The sequence below is a fragment of the Penicillium maclennaniae genome, assembly GCF_028827695.1.
Source record: "Penicillium maclennaniae strain IBT 15551 chromosome Unknown utg000003l:1.0-5670915.0:1.0-5674809.0, whole genome shotgun sequence".
In the NCBI taxonomy this organism is placed as follows: Eukaryota; Fungi; Ascomycota; class Eurotiomycetes; order Eurotiales; family Aspergillaceae; genus Penicillium; species Penicillium maclennaniae.
The window spans coordinates 774,366-795,602 of NW_026623215.1; the positions used below are offsets into that span (position 1 = coordinate 774,366).

Below are 21,237 nucleotides of genomic sequence, written 5' to 3' on the forward strand. Positions count from 1 at the left end.
GTGGGCCGAAACCCGTCGCCGCTCTACCCTCTGTATTATCCGCCATGAAAAATCACATGTTTAACGATGTGATCTGGCCTAACTTGTCTGATGAAGATGGAGGTGCTGGTCTCCTCACTTATCAACGCCTGGTGGAGGGTGGAAACCCAAGATTCGGAAGTGGGGAGGCGAGAGGTTACGTTCGCGCCTGTAACGGGCTCCTGACCAAATGTCTGAGCATCAGTCATGGGCGATGCAAGCAACGTTTCCACCCAGAGAGCGCAGCTCACCATCGTGTCGGGAGTGCCGTCTTTGGTGATCAATTGATGCTGCCCTCTCGTGCTATATCTGTGGACCATACGGATGGAAGGTAAGAGCTTCCACCTCCCCAGATCGCAATACACCACTAATATCTACCCAGCTTCTACTCACCTGCCCGGTCCCCTCGTATTCTCCCTAACAATCCAAAGGAGCCTATCATGGCCGCAGTCGAAAGCTCTGCCTTTTTCATACGCGACCACCGCACAGGGCACGAAATCATCGTCTTTGGAGACGTCGAACCAGACTCAGTAGCCCAAGAACCCCAGAACAAACGCGTCTGGGAGACAGCCGCCCCAAAAATTGCTTCCGGGAATCTTCGTGCCATTTTCATTGAATGCTCCTATACAGACGCCGTCAACGACGCATACTTATACGGCCACATGTGTCCACGCCACCTGACCGCAGAGCTCAAGGTTCTCGCGAATCAAGTCATGGACATCCGCGATGCAGGCAATGCCGATCTGAAACGGAAACGAGAAAGCACCGGTCCGTCGGGTCTCGGCCGGGACGTGAGCCCACGAACAAAACGGGTCCAGAGTATCGCTGGCCAGAGAGGTCGGCGGTTCGATGGAACCTCCGAGCCGAGGACACGCTCTCATCTGCGTGACTCTGTTGACTATAGTTCCGAGGATCCCACGGGCTTAGGTGCCTTTGAGAGTCTAGATCCTCTTACCGAGTTTGAGGCCCCTGATCCAGTCCGCTGGTTTGAGGCAGATCCCCTTCCTCTGGCTGGGCTCTCTGTGTATATCATCCACATTAAAGAGAACATGACAGATGGTCCGCCTATTAGAGATCAAATCCTAGAAGAGCTTCAAGCACATGGCAAGGAGGCTCATCTGGGTTGTGAGTTCTTTATGCCGGATCTCACTGAGGGGATCTGGATCTGAGATGGAATTTATTTGGGTGGAAGCATTCATTCAAGTTCGGGTATGGGCATAGTGTTGCCTGTCTCTTTTTTTTGGTGGTATCTTCGGGGGGGGGGAGAGCTTTAGATGGAAACAGGTTTTGCCATTCACGTTCATTGTAATATTTTAGGAATCACCGAATATGCATCCTCACAATACTTGTTCTCAGTTTTGAAGCTGGATACGACATGAAGCCTGATACCTAAAATCTTAGTTCCCGCAGCCTTCTCAACTTTTCTTGAATGTTTCATCTACTATACGACAAACTCTTCTTGTATGGTATCAAATGACTCGATCGAGCAGAAATTCCTCTACCCATTCGTCTTGAAGGACCGCTGACCAACCGAGATGGATAATAATTCTTTTTCGGTTGGGCTGCAAAGGGTCCAAGGTTCCCTCGCCGTTTTGGATAGTACTTGGCTTCAATGATCGCTTTGAGAAAAATTCAAAAAGGTTGAAGCAGTTCATGATTTGCAGTACAGTCGGAGCAGTTTCAAAAGCATGAGAATATAAACAAGTCACCAAACAAGGCACAGCTCCACTGAGCATTGTTCTCACGCCTTAGCCAGAGCAATGGCGTCCTCCCAGTAGGACTCCGACGACGATGGAGCACGCAGTCCCTTGGCCTCGGCGGCTTCCTTGCTCACACGGGGAGGCTGGTTTTCAGGCAAGTCCAGAACCCCTTCGCCATCACGAGCAAAGTCGATCAAGTCTTCCTCGGTACCCCATTCACTCATTGCCATCAAGCCAATGGGAACACCGCTACTACGGTCATATCCTGCAGGGCAGCTGATAGAAGGACAACCGGTGAAGTTCGCCAGCCAGACATACTCCATGTTCCGCACAGAAGTCTTGCCATCGGACAAGCCTCGAGCAAGGTCAGCTTCACCGCCATCAATGTGCCATCCAGGGAGAGGTGTTGTCGGAGAAAGAATCATCAGACCAGGATGGGTCTTGTAAAGGTAGGCGACATGTGTCATCAACATGTTCCGCAGACGCTGTGCTGCAAGGAGGTCCTGGGCCGTGATTTGCCACATGCCCATGGAGACGAGGACTTTGTTCGGGGCCGTAAGCTCTTTGATCTGACGAGCATCCAGACCGGACGCGATCTCAGCCATGATGGTCAGGATATGGGCGCGTTGACCTTCGGGTAGGTAAGGAATGGTGATATCGATGATTTCGTAACCGTTTTGGCGGTAGTAATCCAGGGCAGCATCGAACACAGCGCGGACCGAGGCCTCGGCGCGGTCGATCCAGTCGAGGACTACACCAATGGTCTTTGCTCTCTTGCGATCGGACGGAAGAGGTACTGGCTTGGGGAATTGCGAGGAAACAGGGTCTTGCAATGCTGGTGCTGGTGCTGCCATGACCCTATAAGCAAGAGCCAGGTCATCGATACTTGCTGCCATGGGTCCGAGGACACCGACAGTAGGTGCAAGGCTCATGGAAGGCGCTCCAGATACGCGGCCGTGAGTAGTCTTCAATCCCCAAATACCGCAGAAGGATGAGGGAATACGAATCGAGCCACCACCATCAGCACCAAGAGCAATGGGCACCAAACCAGCACCGACGGCGTAGCCAGATCCCCCAGAAGAGCCACCACAGTAGTAGTTCTTATTGTGAGGGTTCTTCGGTGTTCCATAATTGGGATTGTTGTTATTCGTATCTATTTTCGAGAGTTAGTGATATGCAGCTCTCGGGGTTTGAGTTTATTTACCGAGACCCAATTCATGCATGGTGGTCTTGCCGATCACGATAGCCCCGGCATCTTGCCATTGCTGGACACACCAAGAAGTAGCATCGCTGCCAGCTTTGAAATCGAGCTTGGTTCCAAGTGTGCGCTTGTACCCAGCAATGTGGACTTCATCCTTGATTGCCACCGGTACGCCATCCAGGGGACCAAGAGGCTGACCCTTCTTGTACCGCTCGGTGGAAGCTTCTGCAGCTGCACGGATAGTATCGGCTTGCGATTCGAGGAATGCCGTCGAGTGCTTTCCAGGAGGCTTGGCGTCGCGACGGATCAGAGGAAGTAGCGTCTCAACGAGCGCCGTCGGTGTCAATTCGCCGGATGAATACAGCGCGCAGTAATCGGCGGACGTGTAATATGTGTTGATACCCTTCCGCTTCTCCACGGTAGGAAGCGGCGCGTCGCTAGAGGCATCCTCGACGGGAATCACGGTAGGATCGTAACGACCGGGGTATAGATGAAGCTCAGGAATTTTTCGAATGACGTCGAAACCAGCGTTACGCCAGAAATGGCTTTGAATGAAGCCGACATTATGAATTCTGCGTCGTGGTGGTTAGCCATGGAGCTCGTAGAGCTAGCTCGGCTTGTCGCAAACCTACAGAGTTGCGCCGATCGCAAGCGTAGTACCGCGGAAGACCGGAATAGATTGGGTCTCGTTCTTGTAAGGAACTTTGGGGCCCTCACGAGGTGGGGGATAGTTCAAAAAAGAGCTACTTTCGGAGCTCATCTTGAGTGGTAAATGAAAGTAAAGACAAGAGTGCGGAAGTTGCAGCTGTTCGGAATGATATCATGTACCTCTGTACCGCGGTCCGCACGTGGGGATCAGCTGATGTAGCTCTAGAACATCAAAGCTGGGATAAGGATCGGAGAACAAAATAGTTGACTAGATGCCAAGGGATGCATGAAGAATATTTTCAAATCACATTCTATGGGTTATTTCTCAGCCTGTATTTATTTCAATGGCGCTATATGCGAACAATATGATACATACAGCTACAGTCGCAGCTTGATATTAAACTTGTCCATGCCCAGGGCAAGAGCAGTTAGAATCGCCGCATATCCAACGAGAATGGCCATAGCTAATGGGTGATCGATATCCAAGGTCGGAACACTCAGGTTCACCACTCCTGTGAGCAGATTAGCAACCAGGAAAATTGCCAGCCCTCCGCGATTAAAGGCTTGCAGAATACGACTGGTCGCAAATCTCTGCTCCTCTTCAGCTTCTTTGCCAATCGATCGGTGAACGGACGGGAAGAACACTGTCTCGATCAGGCAGAACAGCAGAAGCTGGACACTATTGAAGGCCGCAACCCAGAGAACATACGGCATATTGGCAAGGCGACGTGAGACCATGATGTTCGCACCGTAGCCAAATGCATAGGTGGAGTTGAAGAAGAACATGGTTGACCAAAAGGCCGCCTGAAGTCCGAGGCTCGTCAAAACGGAATTCCGTCCCTGTTGTGCAGTCTTGTTTACCGAGTTTCCACGGGGGATGATGCGAATTCCTACACCTCGGCCAGCCAAGAAGATCGCAAGATATCCCACAAACGAAAAGATCCCTTCGCGATTTTTGGAGATCAGATCCGATCCGCGAGGAGATATCAAAATCCAGCTCTTCAGGTCTGTCGATTCGAGAACGACCTGGTACAAAATACAGATGCCCATTGCCAGCGCTTCGTAGGATGGGATGAACGTTGACAGTGTATCAAAAATCTCCACGAATGGAGGCAAGAAGCCGAGTGTGAAGAAGAAGTTCCAATGGACTCCGTATTCCGTGACATGTTCCGCATAATCCAGTCCCTTGACACTCCAAAGGCGAATCAGCCCAAGCACGAGCAAAGGGACCGAATGCCGCACTGAGCCGAGCAGTCTAGTCAAGAAGGCTTTTTTGGGCGATTTCGAGGCCCGTGTTTTCAAGATCGCGCGCGCAGACACCACGCCCGCCGAAAAAACGAATGAGCCCACGCCGAGATCCATCAGGGATGTACCCCAGTTCTCAACCTTTCCAAATCGGCGCGGAAAAACACGGAAATCGACAGCGAGGATAGCGACGCAGGTTATGACCATCATAGCAGCACGATATGTTGTCAAAAATGGATGAACAGGCAGGGACTCTGCCTCCCTCGTATCAATACGTTTGGCATTGGACTTGCGGGGAGGCTTGGCCTTTTGTGGAGAGCGCAGACGATTTTGTGTAAGGAAGAGGAGGACGGCGGGAGAGATAAGGAAAATATTCAGGAGTCCTGGCGCGGAGGAGTAGGCAGTAGTCGCAAACAAGATGGCCAGGACATTGAGGATGAAGTCCGTCAGCAGACCCGCAGGGCCGTAGGGCGAGAAGAAAGATAGTCTGGACTGGAGGGCAGACCAGAGAAGAACAGACGCCTGGAAGAAGAAAAGTCAATTGCGATCACATATGGGGAGAGTTGTAAGAACTGACCGGCGCGACAAGCGACACTGCGTTGATATCCCAAATATCACTGCCGGATAAGTTCGACACGAAGGCCTCCTTGCGAGCCTTGTAACTCGGGTCCATCTTGGGTTATAAAACGCGAGATCGAGATCGAGATCGAGATCGTCGATGGTCCATTGACATGACGGATGGCACGAATTAGGTAGGCGATGGAGAAGATGCCGCGTTGGCCAACACGGTGATCAGGTGATTGCGCCCGACCCGATTCCATGGACGGTCATTGTTTACTTTGACGACATGCTTTTTGACTCGTTTTGACTCCATTGACTTCCACCTATTTACATAGCCTCATACTGCGATGAGACAGCCTTCTGGAAGCATGATTCTAGCACCTTAGGCTCGGTCCTCGGTATGTCGGTAGTACGCATGGCCAGGGCAGCCTGACCGGGGTTCCTTTGGTTGTTCATTGATTACAAACACGGTACTAGCGACAGTAGGGATGCTTCATAAGGAAATGCCTAGAAAACGGAAGATCGGGGAATGATACACGGAGCATGACGATTGGACAAGTCAGATCGTGGAATCTGCGGCTGTGTCATTTCCCGAGCTATAAAAGGCCCAATCCCGAGCATGTCGCATTCTCGCTTCTCGCGGCTTCTGCTTGGCCCTTCCGGAGGCCGTCCAACGCCCACTAGGGTATTTGAGATACGAGCGGCTAGTCCCTGCCTAGTAAGGGGCCTGATTGAGCCGGTCTCTGTTGGAGTCTGCTCAACCTCACTGGCTGTACGCGACTTCTACAATTGGCCCAGCACACCCGACTCTGGGGTCAGGCCGTGGCCGGTGCTTCGGCTGCATCATTTGGCGCCTCTAGCTGAGCGCCCAAAAGCCATTAGCCATTAGCCATATCGCCCCCTGGATAGTCGATGGTCGGACCCGCAGTGATCGGCCAGGGATGCGTGTCTAGAACCACGTTTTCGTCAATGTGGAGTGGAGGTCAGTGCCCGAGACCGTTGATCTCGATTTGGAATTATCGCAAATACGACACGCCGCGGTGATCAAAGTACGAAGTATGGATATTGGGCGCGCCTGACTAGGGTTCGAGGAGGAACCCCAGCCTTGGAAAAAAAAAGGGGGGCAACTCATCCTTGAACGGTTGCTGTTCCCTCATTGGTGACAGGGTTAGTTGACCTGTCCGCGCCGAGAATGACGCTGAAGCACAGGGCCGGAAGTACGAGTTGTGACTTGCGGTTGCTGTAAGAAAAGCCCAACACGTTACGGGGTATCTATGCCCAGAACCTTAGGAAGAACCCATAGTAGAGCAGTCATCTCAAGATCACCTCTGTCAACCCCTCCCACATTCCTTTCGGGTCTATTGGTTTGCGGCGCCAGGTCTTGATCTTCTTGGTCGCTCTTCGATTGGTCCCAGAGAGCACGCTAAATCGGGTCCAGTTGGGGTCCTGGGGGCCAAAATTAAATATGCGGCCGTTCCGTAGGATCTTCCGGCCGCCGTTCCCGAGTGATACAGGGTGACCAAGAAACAAATGTCGGTCTCCACTCTTATTCTGCTGGCATTTTGCAAATAACCAATGAATTCAATCTGTATTGATACCCTTTTTTTCCGGTTAACGCTAGGAAAGGAAGAAAGTGAAAGCGTCATGTAGAGTAACTTCGTAAGGCGGTATGTAAATATCAGAAAAAGGCGGTGATAAAACCGACATTTGTTTCTTGGTCACCCTGTACTAGATTACGGATATAGAGATGGCCATATTATGTCGGCCCTTGACAGATTTGAATCTTTTAAGATTCATCCAGAGAGTGTGAATGGCCAAAGCCTGAGGTGGACCGAGGAGAGAAAGACTGGGATTGAGGTTTGGTGGTTTGAGGATTGAAGCCTTACCGCAGGCATCAATTTGCCTCCCCCCACCCTCAGAAGCAAAGCAACGAAGGTCGAACCTGACAAGCGCCGATCTACAACAGCAAGAAGCCGATGATCTAGTATAAAGTACAGTAAGGTTGAGCCAAAAAGTGTATCGCGGCATTAACTTTTCCTAGACGCGTATTCCCCCAAAACTCGGCGAGGGCTTCGCCGATGGCGCATCTCAAGAGACGCTATGTCCATAGCTTCTCTGTACCCACAGGGTTCGTGCGGATCCTCCCTACCCATTGGCCCACTCAGAGCCAGTGATGCGCCGTTAGGAGCGCCGCATCTCCGGGAGATTGCCTGTCCTTGGGGCCTGGATGTGATGCTAGCGACGATCCGGAGAACGGGCACGTAATGGCGCTGTGTCCCTGACAGGAGACCTTATTAAAGGCTCTTCCCTCCAAAAAGCCCGTCGTCCTGAGCGAGGGACTTTGCATTGGTTATCATTTCCCCTTGCACTCGCGCGACCTTTTCTTTTAGCCTCGTTTTTGCCCCTACTCGGCTCGGCGAACTAGGGGGGGGGGTCGCCCGCACGAGGTAAAACAAAGCACACATTTTTCAAACCCGGGGAGGTTTCGAGCAAATCTCCGGACAGTGGATGACCCTCCATGCTAAGTTTGCAACTTCTTCCTTCATTGCAAGACTCATGGTCACCAAGAACTCTATCTTTGTGCGAGAAACCCGTGTTCAAGACGGCCGGGTCATCGTGCTTGGTCTCGGGTGTAGCCTTGCCCTGACGAGACAGACAATGAGCAGCAAGGACACAGAGGCACCCAAAAGGCGGGAATCCCGCTCCGGGACTCGAAAGGTCTCCCACCTCTCTGCCGAACAACTCGAGAGGAAACGTGCGAATGATCGTGAGGCTCAACGATCGATCCGACAACGAACCAAGGAACATATCGAGCAGCTCGAGCATCAGGTTTCCATTCTGCAAGCCAGAGTAGCAGAGCTACAACCCCGAAGCGAACGATTCGACGAATTGGTCCAAGAGAATGTCGCTCTTCAAAATGAAGTCAATCGATTAAAGCAACAATTGGGTATACCCATTGATCGTCCAGCGTTTCCGGCGGGTGGGGATCCGCCTGGTCTATTTCGACATGGATGGCACATGGATGAAGGGCCCAGCAATGCACCCAACCCCGCGACCAGTATGCTATCGCCATTTCCCGGATCATCCCTCCCTTCGACCGCTCCTCGAGCGCCGTCGGCAGTGTCGGGTTCAAGCCGATCATCTCACCCCCATGACTGGCAGCAATATTCGAATACGCGTTCACCGTCGTTAGGCGACACGTCTGAGTCAGAATATTCTTCTCAACCATACGTGATGGAAGGTCAGTTGCGAAGAGGCAGTCATCTAGTTCCTCCGCCTCTGCCTGTCGCCCCTCAACTCAGCTTCGGTGCGACTGGCCAGAGTCAACAGCCTTCTGAGTCGTCTTTCCCCCAGATTTTTCCACGAGAAAGTCTTGAGACTCCCGTTCAGCTGTCCATCGAACAGCCTAGACCTTCATTTCTTGCTAGCCAACCAGTGGCGAGCGCTGGCGCCCAGCCAGCTCCTGGGCAGCCATATCCGCCCTCAGTGCGCCGTTACCAGAATCCCATGGGCCCGCAGTCAAAGAGAGACCCGCCATATCCCTACCCATGGAACCAACATTCATGAGCCTAGCTTACTGCCGTGAGTACTGAAGAGCGTTGGCCCACCTTCCAGCCCGCCACTGCTCAAACGCCCCCTCAAGCCAAAGTTAATGTTGGCACGGACCAGCTGGATTCTGTAAGTAGTTCATATCAGAGTCATCCGATCAGAACTTCGTCGGCTGACAATTGAGCAATACTCTATAGATCAATCCAATTCGAAGAAGAGACCAGACAAGATGCAACTTCTGGCAACAGAAAAAGGGTTTTGCAAGGCACAACCTGATGGGAAAAAGTACCCGGTCAGACGGACTAGCGCCTCCGATCCCCACAAGCAAGTCAACACATGACGCACAGTCTATACAATTCCCGTCAATGCATAGATACACGGTGTTGGAGAATAATTTGGGCGGTTTTTTTGGTTTGCGAAAACAGAAGAGAGGGGTGAGAGATATGTGACGCCGGAATGTTGCGATCAAGGGAAATGTTGCGATCAAGGGAAGTGGTCGGCACCTTTCACCTTCTGCGCTTGTTCAAAGGGAGTTTGTCAAGGCAGGCCGCCATCGGTCTGCACGCGACTGATTCTATCGGGGCATAGACTCAATGTTATAGACAGAGCTACGAGTAATGAAGAACATGAAAGTCTTGATCAAATTGATGCCTTTACTCCTGAACTGCAACTGTACATAGTAAAGGGGAATGATATACCACAGATGCGCACGCTTCGTGCCCAACTTTATCACAACATTTCGCACTCTAAGGTACCGTTTCTAGTTGGTGTACTGCTTCTGCAGCAGCTTGGCAATGGTCTGCAGCTGAATGTTGCTAGTGCCCTCGTAGATCGCGCCGATCTTGCTGTCACGGAACATCTTCTCCGCGATGCCCTCGCGCACGAAGCCCATGCCACCCATCCACTCAACCGCAGAACCAGCCACGCGACCTGCAACCTGCGAAGCGTACAGCTTGGCCATGGCGGCGTCCTGCACGAAGTCCTGACCGGCTTCCTTCTTGCGGGCGGCATTGTAGACCAGCGCCCGAGCGGCGGCGATCTCGGTGTAGGCTTGCGCAATCTGGTGCTGCATGCCCTGGAATTCACCGACCAGTTGGCCGAACTGCTTGCGGTCGTTCCAGACGTAACTGTATCTTTATCAGCTTTGTTTTCTCCATAATTTGCCGGGTGGATCATCTTACCGCGCAGCGTTTTCCCAGGCACCGAGCGCCAGGCCGGTCATCTGGGCAGCGATACCAATACGGCCCTCATTCAGAATCTGAATTGCGTACTTGTAGCCCTGACCTTCCTCGCCAAGCAGGTTGCTCTTGGGAACCACGACATCGTCGAAGTTGAGCACGCAGGTGCTGCTAGCTCGAATACCGAGCTTGTGTTCCTTCTTAGCGATCGAGAAACCGGGAGTATCCCTCTCAACTATGAAAGCAGTGATGCCCTTGTACCCTTTGCTGGGGTCAAGGTTGGCGAAAACAAGGTACAGACCCGCCTCCTGGGCGTTGGTGATCCACATCTTCGAGCCGTTAATCTTATAGCCGTCGGCGGTCTTCTCGGCCTTGGTCTGCAGAGCAAAGGCATCGGAACCGGACACAGGCTCCGACAAGCAGAATGACCCGACAGTGCCGGTAGCCAGCTTGGGCAGCCAAGCACGGTGGGAGGAAGCATCGCCATACTTCATGATGGCGGTGTTGACCAGGGTGTTGTGAACGTCGACCATGACGCTCACACTAGGGTCGACGCGAGCTAACTCCTCGATCGCGACGATGGCTGCGGTAAAGTTCATGCCCGCACCGCCGAACTCCTCGGGAATTTCGATTCCCATAATACCTTGCTCGAAGAGCTGCTCTACAACGGTGGAATCCATGGACTCGGCTTCGTCCATCTCCCGGACCTTCGGGCCGATCTGCTCCTGGGCGAACTTGGACACCATGTCGGCCATCATCGTTTCGGTCTCGGACATTAAGGTGATCGGCGTCGGAGTGAGGTGAGAGAGATCGGCATCCTGACGGCGGGGCGTAGTTGAGAAGGCATATACGCTAGGAGGGCATGTCAGTCTAAATCTGAAGTCTTGTAAGTTGTCGCAGGACAGTACCTCTGGACAGGGCGGTAAGTAGCAAGGCGCTTGGAGGTTAGGCGAACCGAGGAAGTGCGCGACAGGGGTCGCAAGAGGCGGGAGAGAGAAGCCATTGCGACTAGAATGAGGGGTTCGACAACACAAAGTCAAGGGTGTAAATGTGAGGAAAGCAAGAAGGTGAGAAGATCGATAAATCACAAGGAAAGCCGCGAGCCTCGGTTATCGGCGGCGCTTGGGATTCGCGGGGACTCCTTGTGGGGCAGATCCGGAACCTAGGTTATTCTCTGTCTACTCTCTGTATTCTCGATGTGCTATAATTCTGGATAGACAAAGTTATTATTATCGGGGATTCTTGGATCTTCTATGCTCGTACCAGCCCTGACCTGACGCCCCTTGAAATCACGACCAAGATTAGTTTCATGCCGTGACAATGGCCCTAGCAGACGAAATGTCTTACAAAGTGGAAGTGGCCATAGAAGAAGTCTTGATCCCAGGGTTTACGTTTGCCAAACGTAGCGGTCGATGTCTGAGGAAGCTATGCTGACGGGAGTCGACCAGTCCGATCATCGGGATCTACATACGCCTCAACGTGAAAGGCCCACGCGATCCAAATAGGCTTTATCGCCCGAGTCAATCAAGCTCGAACAAATAGCCACCAGCAAAAGAGAGTCTTCCTCGGGCTCTTTTTTCTTTTTTTTCTTTTTTTGAGCCGGACCCGTCGTGGGTCATGACAGCTCACTAAGTCCGGGTCTGAGGTTCACCAGAGCGGTTCATTGGACCCGTCGCTAGGTGGCTAGGTAGCTGGCTAGCTGCTACTCGCAAAATAACACATCTTCCGCTACAATTTCCAGCAATCAAGTAAGTGGTGTGCTTAACGTGCGAGGGTGAGGGCATATGGGACTTAGGCGACCGTTTTATATTGTCATGTAGTCATTAGCCACACGAGCTTTGATTGAGGCTGCCCATTGCTAAATCTGAGTCACCCATAAACCCCTTTCAAAGCTATGGGGCAAGGACCCACTACTACTTCACCGCACGGTGCGATGCCTGTATCGAAGATGGAAGAACTGTCCAGTCTGCCAAGGCGGGCGCCCTCCATGATCGGAGGGGAAGTGCACTCCGAGTACTGCCCAGGGGCGACTTCGACTATTTAAGCTTCGAAACCTCAACCTTCACATCACCCTTTCGCATCATGGCGCCACTCGTCATCCACGTGTCCGGCGAGTCGATCATCAGTCGGCAACCCGAGCGCGCCGTGCTGCACCTCGCCGTGAAATCTGACGGCCCGGAGCAGGAAACAGTATCCAAGGATGTGACCACCACATCTAACGATCTCCACCATCTCTTCAAGGGTCTATCTCCCAAGAACGACAACGGCTATTCCAATGTTGACGCACCCGTCACAACCTTTTCATCCACCCTTCTCCGCACATGGTCTTTTGTTCCAACAGACGACAAGAACAAGCCGTTAGACCGAGTGCATCACGCGACATCCTCTTTTGAGGTCATCTTCCGTGACTTTAGCAAACTAAGCGAAATCGCTGGAAAGCTAGTAGCGCACCCCAAAGTTGAAATCGATTCAATCGAGTGGCGTCTGACCGATGCCACCAAGAAAGCTCTTGGCAGTGAATCGCGAAAGCTGGCCATTCGGGATGCCGTCCACAAGGCAAATGATTACGCTGAAGTTGTCGGGCAGGAGGTCGTCGCAGTCGAGATCACCGATGGAGGATCTACATCGCATGTCCGAGCCAGGTACATGGCCGCTGCCGCTCCTGCGCCCGGGAGAGGGCGCAGTCTTTTTTGGCGCAGCGACCCAGATGGTCGATGAACGCGACACCGCCCTCGACCTGAACCCCCAGCAAATTGAGTTCACTGGCTCAGTACATGTCAAATTTGAAGCGGTGCAAAAGTGAGACGTACGTCGAGCTCTGGGGGTCTTTCTTTTCCGAGAGATTCTTTTTCCTCTTAGTGCGACCGCGAATTTGTCTATGAAACGAGTCTCATATTTGGGTGAAAGAAAGATTAACGTCGAACCTACTCTTTAATCCAAAAAAATAATTATTTGCACAAATCACCATCCAGCGAGATAGCAGCTTTCGGAACGTACAGTTTTTATTGAGATACTTGAGATACTTGACATCTTCATTAGACAACAATCCGCCCTAAACAGTGCCAGAGACTGCACAGCCTCATCCACCCTTGAACTGCTTGACAATCCAACGATAGGATTGACTCCTTTCTTCAGACACCACACCATTCCAGTCTGCGCCATACTGCAACCCTTCTTCTTCGCCAGGTCTTCCATGCAATTGATTCATAGCGACATCTACCTCGGCAGTTGCACCGATCAGCATCTGAGCGTAAACATCAGTCACCTCGCACATAAGCTGCTGTACTCTATCCTTATCTGCTGTGAAGGAGACCGCGCGCCAACGATGATTAGGGGACAATGTCGATACCGGCAACGCGGCAAAACGGGAATCCCGCGCTCTTCTCGAGATAGCAGTCCTGCTGTGCCACCTATTCTTTTCCAGCGATATTGCTCAAATACTTCAGGGGAATATCTACCAAACATTTCAGTCAAATAATTACCCCACAAAAGACCAAGCCACTGACCGAGCTTGCGCCAAGATAGCGCGCACCTATCTAGATTCAACGAGATCATCAAGTGCCAGCATGATTCCTTCACTAGGAGTGTCAGGATCGAGACCATGAATCTGGAAGACTGACTGCCAGAATCTTGCTGAATTCAGCTGCTGATAAGCTGTGAGACACCCTGCCACGCTAAAGTAGTCGTTAAATCGACATGGACTCCTTAATTAAAATTTACTGCTTCCCAGAGCGTCCGATGGTCTATCGCTTCTATATAGCCTTGATTCCTTCTGCTAATTTTGATCAAGAAGCTTCGATGGCTAGGGATTAAGGTTAGACGGTCGTCAATCTTATTGCCTCTACGACCTAAATTCAGAGAAGTAGGTATTCTCTACCCGTAGGAGGTCACTTTCAGGAAGCTCGGTAATATTATAGAGCTACTTGATACCTATAGAATATCTTCTGGCCACCCCGAGTCATTTAGGAAGATCGGGCTGCTAGCAGCTTGCCAATCGTAGTATCAAATCTGACGCTGTGGAGGGATCACCCTATTCATCCGGCTGCGCACGTGAATGTCCTCCCTTTCGACCTGCTTCTTTAGCTCTCGGGTCTCCGGGCGTGAAGCTTCCACGTGAAGCATGACCGCCTTTTGAGGCGATATCTCTCTTAAAAAAAGACTTGTGAGTTTGCTATCTCGTAATATAAAAGATGCGGTTGCTAACCTGTTTTTGGGCATCCATAGAAGCAAATCCACTATGGTGGCTAGACTGCCCACCCTTCCGAGCGATATTTTCTACCTCTTCATGAGGTCGGTTGTGGAAATTACCGGGGTTGGGATTGTCGGTCATGGTAAAATTGAGTGTCTAAAGTCTTCAGATGATCTGATTTCTTTCGAGGCAAAATCGCTGTTTTTTATACGCAAACGCCGTGCTCAGGCTGTTTCAAGAGCAAAACTTATTCAGATCATCTTGACGTCAAATCAGATATCTCCGCCTCCACTTGCAAAATGGTCATGACTTTATTATGATCAGTCTCTGATGAACTGTTGAGGAGTACGACCAGCTTGTGAAGGGGGCAATGCCAATGCCAAATTTGCTGATCTCGTGCTTTGAGAGAAGGCTAGACCCTTTTCCTTGCAGGAAGGCCACGTCACTATGAGTAAACGCAATATGTTCGGGAGCCTTTCGTGGGACGTCCGGTAGAAGTACGAGACAGATAGCCACCATGAATTAAACTAGGCAGAACACGCATGATTATCGAAAATAACAGACACATTTGTTTCCAAATCTCTTTGGCCGTGAGATTCCCAGTGAAAACACGTGGCTTAAGTGCGTAACAAAAGTCCATGGATTTTTATTCCAAAGTGTCGTCCGTGAAGTAGATTTTGTTGGCTAGACCATCAGAGGTAGGCCTAGTGATTGGTTGGCTTCTTGGCAAATTGCACTCGCTCGCCACGTTGCTAGGTTGAATTCACCAAACTTCAGTTACCGGTGGCGGTACCAAGGTATAACATTCCAATATTCCTCTAGCGTCATTACATTGATGACCGTTCTGATATGACATATAGCAAGAATGGCCCCATAAGGCGACTTAAAGATTAACTAAGCCTATGAATGGTCAAGCTAACCTGAAATCTGTATATCGATTTGGAGCTGGAACCAATGTGCGGCAATCTTATTCAGTTGAAGACCAAGCAAAAGAAATTACTATGATGTATGCTTGAAGACTCGACTAATTAGCCATATTTTGATTATGATGCTGTCGGCAGTAACTATAAGTGAATGATATGAGGGCAATCTGGACCCTATGTGGTAATCTTATGAAGACCTTTGCCATTGGTCACAATGTGGTCATTCCGATATCATGTACCATACAACAATTGGCGCATCCTTCCCTACGAACGGGCCGAAGGACAAAAGGTTATTTCGGAATTCCTTCCAAGAGCGTCACTGTTACAAGAAAAAAAAATCGTAAAGCAGACTATTTTCAAATCTCTCTAATGCATCTAGAGAAGGATCTTCTGTGGAGTCACTCAATGAGACGGCGAAACTATCCTATTCAGTGTCTCGCACCAAGCGATAGAATTAGACTGATTGCATATTACTCAATCTTGAGTCGGCATGTCATTTTCATCTGGCCCCTCGTTGTATTTGTTCGAGGTTCTAGGCTTTGCATGACGGAGACGATCGCCCCTCAAAATATTGGACTTATTGATCGCTTCATTTTCGTCATCCTCTAGAGAAAGTCAACAACCTGACACTATGACATTGATTAAGGTAAATGAAGTTGCCTTACCAAGCTGCTGATCTGAATTGGAATAAGGAGGTTGCATCGGATCTTCAATTTGTTGATCATCTCCCTGAACAGGGACTTTATCTCTCAAGCTTGGATCGGTCTCCTGGGCATAGGTATCATCGGCGAACGTTCCGGTCACGGGCGAAGAATCATTGTCTCTCTCATATCTATCCTCTGCTACTCTTTCGGAACGGTTCGACATTTGTCAATGGCAAAGATGATGTGCAATGTTTCAGTGTTGTTTTCGAAAAGAAAGCGAAGGCGTGCGTGGCATATGTCAGTATTGGGTTGACATCCGATACCCGCTGTCCGGGTCATTTGTTATATACCCAGAGCTCAGCTGTAGTTAGTACTTGTTGCCCGTCACTTCTGACGCATCGAGTACGTAATTTAGAGCCTGTGACAACCATATGTTGTTATGATCCGGTTTTCGAAGATATTGGCAAAGAACCGATCTGAATAACTTGTGAAGTCATAAGCCACGAGGCATTGACTGTTCCACTCAGAATCGCAACTGACAGAGATGTGAAGTCATAAGGCTTAGAGAATTGGCTACTCAACGAGCCGCGAGAGACTCAACCTCGGTCAGATACCAGCTGAATTGAGCCAAAATGATCGGAGGGCTTTACACAGATCTGGAGGCGTTTTCTGTACTCAAGTGCTCTTTTCTCGTTGATTACAGTATGACCATTCTCGGGTGTCGTCTGTCCCACCAGGGTCTATCGCGCGGCTTGAAATTGGATTGTGGCCGGCGGCCATAGAATTTGATGATGGGGAGGGTTTTATGCTCAAACTTGCGGGACACCCGAAAACTCTGGCCGACTTCGTGCCGCTTCGGGGTCTGTTTAAGAATTGAAATGAAGGAAGGCATTATATGCAATCTAGTGGAGACTCTGCGAGCCATATCATGATTCCCATCCTCCCCCCCCCCTCCTTTAGCAGAACCAGCGAGACAATCATACCCAGCTGTGGTGAATGGGTCCAATTGATTGGCTGTATTCTTTCACTGCGTGTGAACTTCGAGCTACATATGAGTCAGTGCCTATATCGAGATTTCCAAGCAGATATCCATGAACAATGAAAGGCGCTGAATTGTTTTAGGTAGATTGGGGGCTACCCAGGCAATATCACCGAGCGCGATAGACCGCTCATTCATGCAGTCAGCAATTCCCCCACTACATTATACAAGCTAGATTAGGTAAATAGCATTTTGATTGGTTGGTTCGCTGTTGGGTATAATTCTGTCTCGCGGCGTTAGTCTCCCGCTTAACGCCCTATCGCCGAGCTCCAATATTACGACGTCATTGAGCAGTAAATAGACGAACTGGGTTCAAGAATTACAAGGCCCCCTCCTCAGAATGCAATCCTATCAGAAAGTCTCAATTATATATCCCTGCCAATTTATTCTCGCAAGAAATATTTAAAGGAACAGGCGGATCTCAATACGAATCACTCCTCTTCGCAAACGAGTACCATTGTTGACATCCGACACAATGAGGGACCTCGCAAGTCAATTCGCCCTTCCTCTCCAAAATAAGCTAGCGATAGTGACGGGATCCTCACGTGGTATTGGTGCCTGCATTGCATGGGAGCTTGCCCGCCGTGGTGCGAATGTAGGGAAGAATTTGCTATACTTCAGTCATTCTATTTGTTGAAAGTGTTTGAGAACAAGAACTTGAAGGCTGACGAGAGCTAGGTTTGTATCACCTATGTCTCGGACAACAGCCAAGTTCCTGTTGAGGAGCTTAGGGCTAAGATCAGCCAACTCCCTCACAAACCCATTGCATGGGCCTGCCAGGCCGACCTATCAACGACGACGGGCGCCCAAGAGGTCATTTCGCAGCTCAAGACTTACATCGGCAGCGATGACCTCCAAGTCCACATTTTGGTTAATAATGCTGCCACCGAGATTGTGGGCAATATGCAGAGCCTAACACTTGAAAATTACGACAAGGTTTTCAACCTGAACGTACGTGGTCTCATGCTCATGACGCAGGCCGTGGATCCGTACCTAGCACCCAAGGGTCGTATTATCAACTTAAGCTCCGTAGGAGCGCGTTCCGGCTTCAAAGATGTCAGTCTTTACTGCGCTTCCAAGGCCGCTATCGAAGGCTTCACGCGCGCCTGGGCCAGCGAGCTAGGTGAGAATGGCACTACGGTCAATGCTGTGGCGCCAGGACCTGTACCTAGCGATATGCTGGACAATATCCCCAAGGAAATTGTGGACATGCAGAAGAAGATGACTCCTATCGAGCAGCGACTTGGTACGACGGAAGAAATTGCGAGCGTTGTTGGGTGGCTGGCAGGACCTGATGCCTCGTGGGTGTCCGGCCAGGTCATCTGTGCAAGTGGTGGCTGGTCAATGTATTAGGTCTTGTAGGCAGGATCAAGAGCCATTCTGATCTCGGCTAAGGCTTTTTCGAACCGCATTTTGTAAATTTTATGTTCGGCCATAAGTATATCGATGCAATTCTGGGCTGAGATCACCATTGCTGCAAAGAGAGTGCAAGAGCCTTCACTACCATTAGTATGCCACTTTAGCACGCGACTAAGTGTTTGTTTGTTTGGAGTAGGGATGATTGTTCGAGGCTATATGCCAGCTCTGAGGTGTGGGATAACAATGAGATTGTTGGATAGCTGGCAGTGTATCCAATCTTACCCAGGCCTAGAGACACAACAAGCTATTACTTTCATTTTTAAGAACTCATTGCCATGTGACGGGAGATATTCCTTCAGTTGAATAGCGAAGGAAAGCGCCCGGACCACTATCGCTATGGAAGACTTATTCGCTACGTTTGCTGTCGTGGTTTGGTCAGGGTGCACGGTTACTTATGTTTAGCTCCTTCTGAAAAGGTAAAGTGGCAAAAGATACTACCATTGATGGCATTAACAGCAAATTCTTCGTCAGCCTATCCTTTGATGTATACAAAGGATTCAATGGCACCGCGAAAAGTATCTTTCTACTTCTGCTGAGGTTGAGCGCTAACATTAGGACCGGAGGATTGACTAATAGCGCTGCTCTCGTGGTCCAACATTACGAGTGGGAAGGCAGCCGCTTCTGGTCTTAAAACGGTCATCTTCGGCGTCATTTTCACCAGTCCTCGGATTCTAGTTGCGAACCCAACGTCTGTGCCATGCATCGTAACACAATAGTCATGAGAGAGTGGCAATAAACAATCATCAGCCATGGAAATAATTGGCGTTGCGCCTCGCAAGCGAAGAACGACGATCTTTTGGATTCTCAAATATCAGCGCTTCTATACATGCCCGTAGTCAATATGCAGAGTCCCAGGATTATGTGCCACTTGCTTCCCATTTTTGTTGCGAAATAAGACCTTAAGAGGTTTTCAATCAGCACACCTGTATCACTGCGTAATTCCTCTGACATACCTTAGGGGGATGTTTGACATCTATCTCTTGAGCTCTCTCTTCATCTGTGATGATTTCTTCCACCTGAGTGTCGGACGAGCTGTCAGCACACAAATCACCATCAAGGTCAACAGAACGACGGGTCGACTGCTGGGCCTACGTGGCAGTGCCGCTTCTAACCCACCTTTCCTTCGTGTGTTCCACCGCGAATTCTTGTGACGACGTAGTCGCCCTTATGGATGGGATTTCCATTCTTGTCCAATACCTCTTCGTGGCCCATATTGACAATTCTACTTTAGAATCGAGAATCTTTTTCAACGTAGATTGTTGAGCAGGGGAAAAGAAGGCCTTATTGCTATGTCGTCAGATATGCGTAGTCATCTTATCACCACGGTTTTGGCAACTTCGCCATCTATGGCGTCATGCTTAGGTAGCGTAAAACCTATCATGTAGCAGTTGCTACCTCCTCTGATCATCAAAAGACTGTCAATCGAATCGTGCTACAATCTTTCCATTTACTCTATCACTCAGTTGAACTCTTCTGAGCTCCTTCCACGTTATTGGAGTTGCTTTAATGTAGTCACTCACTTAGAGAAACATCGTCCCCGCATATTTGCAGACTGTAAGTTTTAGCCCGCTGGCTTTAAGCACACTTGGAAGAGTTCTTTTCGCTGAGAGTGGAAGTACAAGGCGCTTTGATGGCAAACAGCTCCACTCACCTAGAAGCATGCTAAGAGCAGACCGGCAATATGTCTCGATAATAGGGAGCACCAAAATGAAGCGCGGGATTGCGGTATGATTTTTGCACAATTATCACTTGAAGATCCACATCATCCAAAGTCCTACAGCGGGCGGTAGCGGCGTCATCCATTAGTTAAGGCGCTAGTATACACGCATCTGTAAAGCGAATTAGCTTGTCTATGTAAACTTTCTAGCTGTGTATATTGCTTGGTCGCTCTGGTATTGGCCAGTTGAGCTGGAATTACCCTGGTCTTGAGGTTCATTGATCTTTCAATACCTAAATTTGCACTTTCTTGATCTTTCTGAGTAGAACACGAACTGGAGAGAGAGCACTGGCGCGGCTACTTGAAAACATCGTGCCGTTACTGCATATCTGTCACTAGGTATTGGCAAGCGACACGCGGACTGCAGACCACGATGATGCTGTCAAGAGGTAATATAAGTAACAGAAGAAGATCAGATTGATCCGGCAAAAAATTGATTAAAGCCCCGGCAACGACTCAATTGTTTGATCAACCTTAAAATCGAATCGAACGAGATCCTCCTTGAAAGGGATAAAGTAGGTACTGGTCACCCTGAGTAAATGTCAGCTATCCATAAGACTTGACTGAATGAATTGTGTATGTTCCCATACCTGTGATGCTCATGACTCGCTTGGTATTCTTCCAGTGCCGCCCGGTTATCATGATAGCTGACTAAAGCATACTGGTATCCTTTGCTCTTTTCGTTCGGAGTTGTAATTGATGGGCCTCCAACGACAAGTTGTTGGCTTTTGACGCATGATAGATTCTTGAGCGTCTTTATTTGTGAAAGAAACTCTTCCCTGACAGTCTCGGCGACTTCAGCACGAAACTTGAACAAGACTGGTCATCAATCGCGGATATTAGCGAATCTGAAGAATTACCCGCGATCATAGAACATACCGATATGGACAATTGTCATCCTGAATGATGGTAGAAGTAGACTAGGTGTGGGCTTCAACAATCATAGGAGTCGGCTGCTTTTAAGCCGACAATGTAGCGGCGGGAGCCATCCGTCCCCGGGAGTACCAATCCATATCCATTCTTATCCCTTATCTCGAATCTTTGCGTCTCCGATAAAATCAAATAGTCTGAACTAGATACTATCCATAGGTCCATGAAAGATCTTACCTTTCGTTCTCATCATTTGTATGAAGCTATTTGATATGTGAAAGGATTTGAACTCCGCGCGGTCAAAAAACGTGGTTAGTCATCTTCCGGATGTCCCCC

General features: G+C 49.9%; 11 protein-coding genes across 11 annotated transcripts; 4 read left to right on the forward strand and 7 right to left on the reverse strand.

The window, feature by feature from the left end:
- Positions 1 to 44: 44 nt before the first annotated feature.
- Positions 45 to 1,187, forward strand: N7477_002385 (Cyclic-AMP phosphodiesterase class-II; the record flags this gene model as incomplete). Its single annotated transcript, XM_056964048.1, has 2 exons — positions 45 to 349; positions 401 to 1,187. 2 exons carry the CDS (start codon positions 45 to 47, stop codon positions 1,185 to 1,187), a joined length of 1,092 nt encoding a protein of 363 aa, XP_056824001.1.
- A 572-nt stretch (positions 1,188 to 1,759) lies between these two features.
- On the reverse strand, positions 1,760 to 3,679 carry N7477_002386 (amidase; the record flags this gene model as incomplete). The annotated part of the gene is made up of 3 exons (XM_056964049.1): positions 1,760 to 2,871; positions 2,923 to 3,491; positions 3,552 to 3,679. The coding sequence occupies 3 exons, from the start codon at positions 3,677 to 3,679 to the stop codon at positions 1,760 to 1,762; spliced, it is 1,809 nt and encodes a 602-aa protein (XP_056824002.1).
- A 266-nt stretch (positions 3,680 to 3,945) lies between these two features.
- gwt1 (putative GPI anchor biosynthesis protein Gwt1) lies at positions 3,946 to 5,485 on the reverse strand (the record flags this gene model as incomplete). The annotated part of the gene is made up of 2 exons (XM_056964050.1): positions 3,946 to 5,334; positions 5,390 to 5,485. The coding sequence occupies 2 exons, from the start codon at positions 5,483 to 5,485 to the stop codon at positions 3,946 to 3,948; spliced, it is 1,485 nt and encodes a 494-aa protein (XP_056824003.1).
- Positions 5,486 to 7,929: 2,444 nt separating this feature from the next.
- On the forward strand, positions 7,930 to 8,940 carry N7477_002388 (bZIP transcription factor; the record flags this gene model as incomplete). Its single annotated transcript, XM_056964051.1, has 1 exon — positions 7,930 to 8,940. The coding sequence occupies one exon, from the start codon at positions 7,930 to 7,932 to the stop codon at positions 8,938 to 8,940; it is 1,011 nt and encodes a 336-aa protein (XP_056824004.1).
- A 742-nt stretch (positions 8,941 to 9,682) lies between these two features.
- On the reverse strand, positions 9,683 to 11,103 carry N7477_002389 (acyl-CoA dehydrogenase; the record flags this gene model as incomplete). Its single annotated transcript, XM_056964052.1, has 3 exons — positions 9,683 to 10,049; positions 10,104 to 10,952; positions 11,009 to 11,103. 3 exons carry the CDS (start codon positions 11,101 to 11,103, stop codon positions 9,683 to 9,685), a joined length of 1,311 nt encoding a protein of 436 aa, XP_056824005.1.
- A 1,079-nt stretch (positions 11,104 to 12,182) lies between these two features.
- On the forward strand, positions 12,183 to 12,818 carry N7477_002390 (SIMPL domain-containing protein; the record flags this gene model as incomplete). The annotated part of the gene is made up of 1 exon (XM_056964053.1): positions 12,183 to 12,818. The coding sequence occupies one exon, from the start codon at positions 12,183 to 12,185 to the stop codon at positions 12,816 to 12,818; it is 636 nt and encodes a 211-aa protein (XP_056824006.1).
- Positions 12,819 to 13,179: 361 nt separating this feature from the next.
- Positions 13,180 to 13,374, reverse strand: N7477_002391 (uncharacterized protein; the record flags this gene model as incomplete). Its single annotated transcript, XM_056964054.1, has 1 exon — positions 13,180 to 13,374. One exon carries the CDS (start codon positions 13,372 to 13,374, stop codon positions 13,180 to 13,182), a length of 195 nt encoding a protein of 64 aa, XP_056824007.1.
- A 2,312-nt stretch (positions 13,375 to 15,686) lies between these two features.
- N7477_002392 (uncharacterized protein) lies at positions 15,687 to 16,079 on the reverse strand (the record flags this gene model as incomplete). Its single annotated transcript, XM_056964055.1, has 2 exons — positions 15,687 to 15,817; positions 15,878 to 16,079. 2 exons carry the CDS (start codon positions 16,077 to 16,079, stop codon positions 15,687 to 15,689), a joined length of 333 nt encoding a protein of 110 aa, XP_056824008.1.
- Positions 16,080 to 17,370: 1,291 nt separating this feature from the next.
- On the forward strand, positions 17,371 to 18,248 carry N7477_002393 (SDR family NAD(P)-dependent oxidoreductase; the record flags this gene model as incomplete). The annotated part of the gene is made up of 2 exons (XM_056964056.1): positions 17,371 to 17,490; positions 17,574 to 18,248. The coding sequence occupies 2 exons, from the start codon at positions 17,371 to 17,373 to the stop codon at positions 18,246 to 18,248; spliced, it is 795 nt and encodes a 264-aa protein (XP_056824009.1).
- Positions 18,249 to 19,134: 886 nt separating this feature from the next.
- On the reverse strand, positions 19,135 to 19,526 carry N7477_002394 (hypervirulence associated TUDOR domain-containing protein; the record flags this gene model as incomplete). The annotated part of the gene is made up of 3 exons (XM_056964057.1): positions 19,135 to 19,212; positions 19,268 to 19,402; positions 19,431 to 19,526. The coding sequence occupies 3 exons, from the start codon at positions 19,524 to 19,526 to the stop codon at positions 19,135 to 19,137; spliced, it is 309 nt and encodes a 102-aa protein (XP_056824010.1).
- Positions 19,527 to 20,468: 942 nt separating this feature from the next.
- Positions 20,469 to 20,929, reverse strand: N7477_002395 (Dabb family protein; the record flags this gene model as incomplete). Its single annotated transcript, XM_056964058.1, has 3 exons — positions 20,469 to 20,562; positions 20,622 to 20,850; positions 20,911 to 20,929. The coding sequence occupies 3 exons, from the start codon at positions 20,927 to 20,929 to the stop codon at positions 20,469 to 20,471; spliced, it is 342 nt and encodes a 113-aa protein (XP_056824011.1).
- Positions 20,930 to 21,237: the final 308 nt, after the last annotated feature.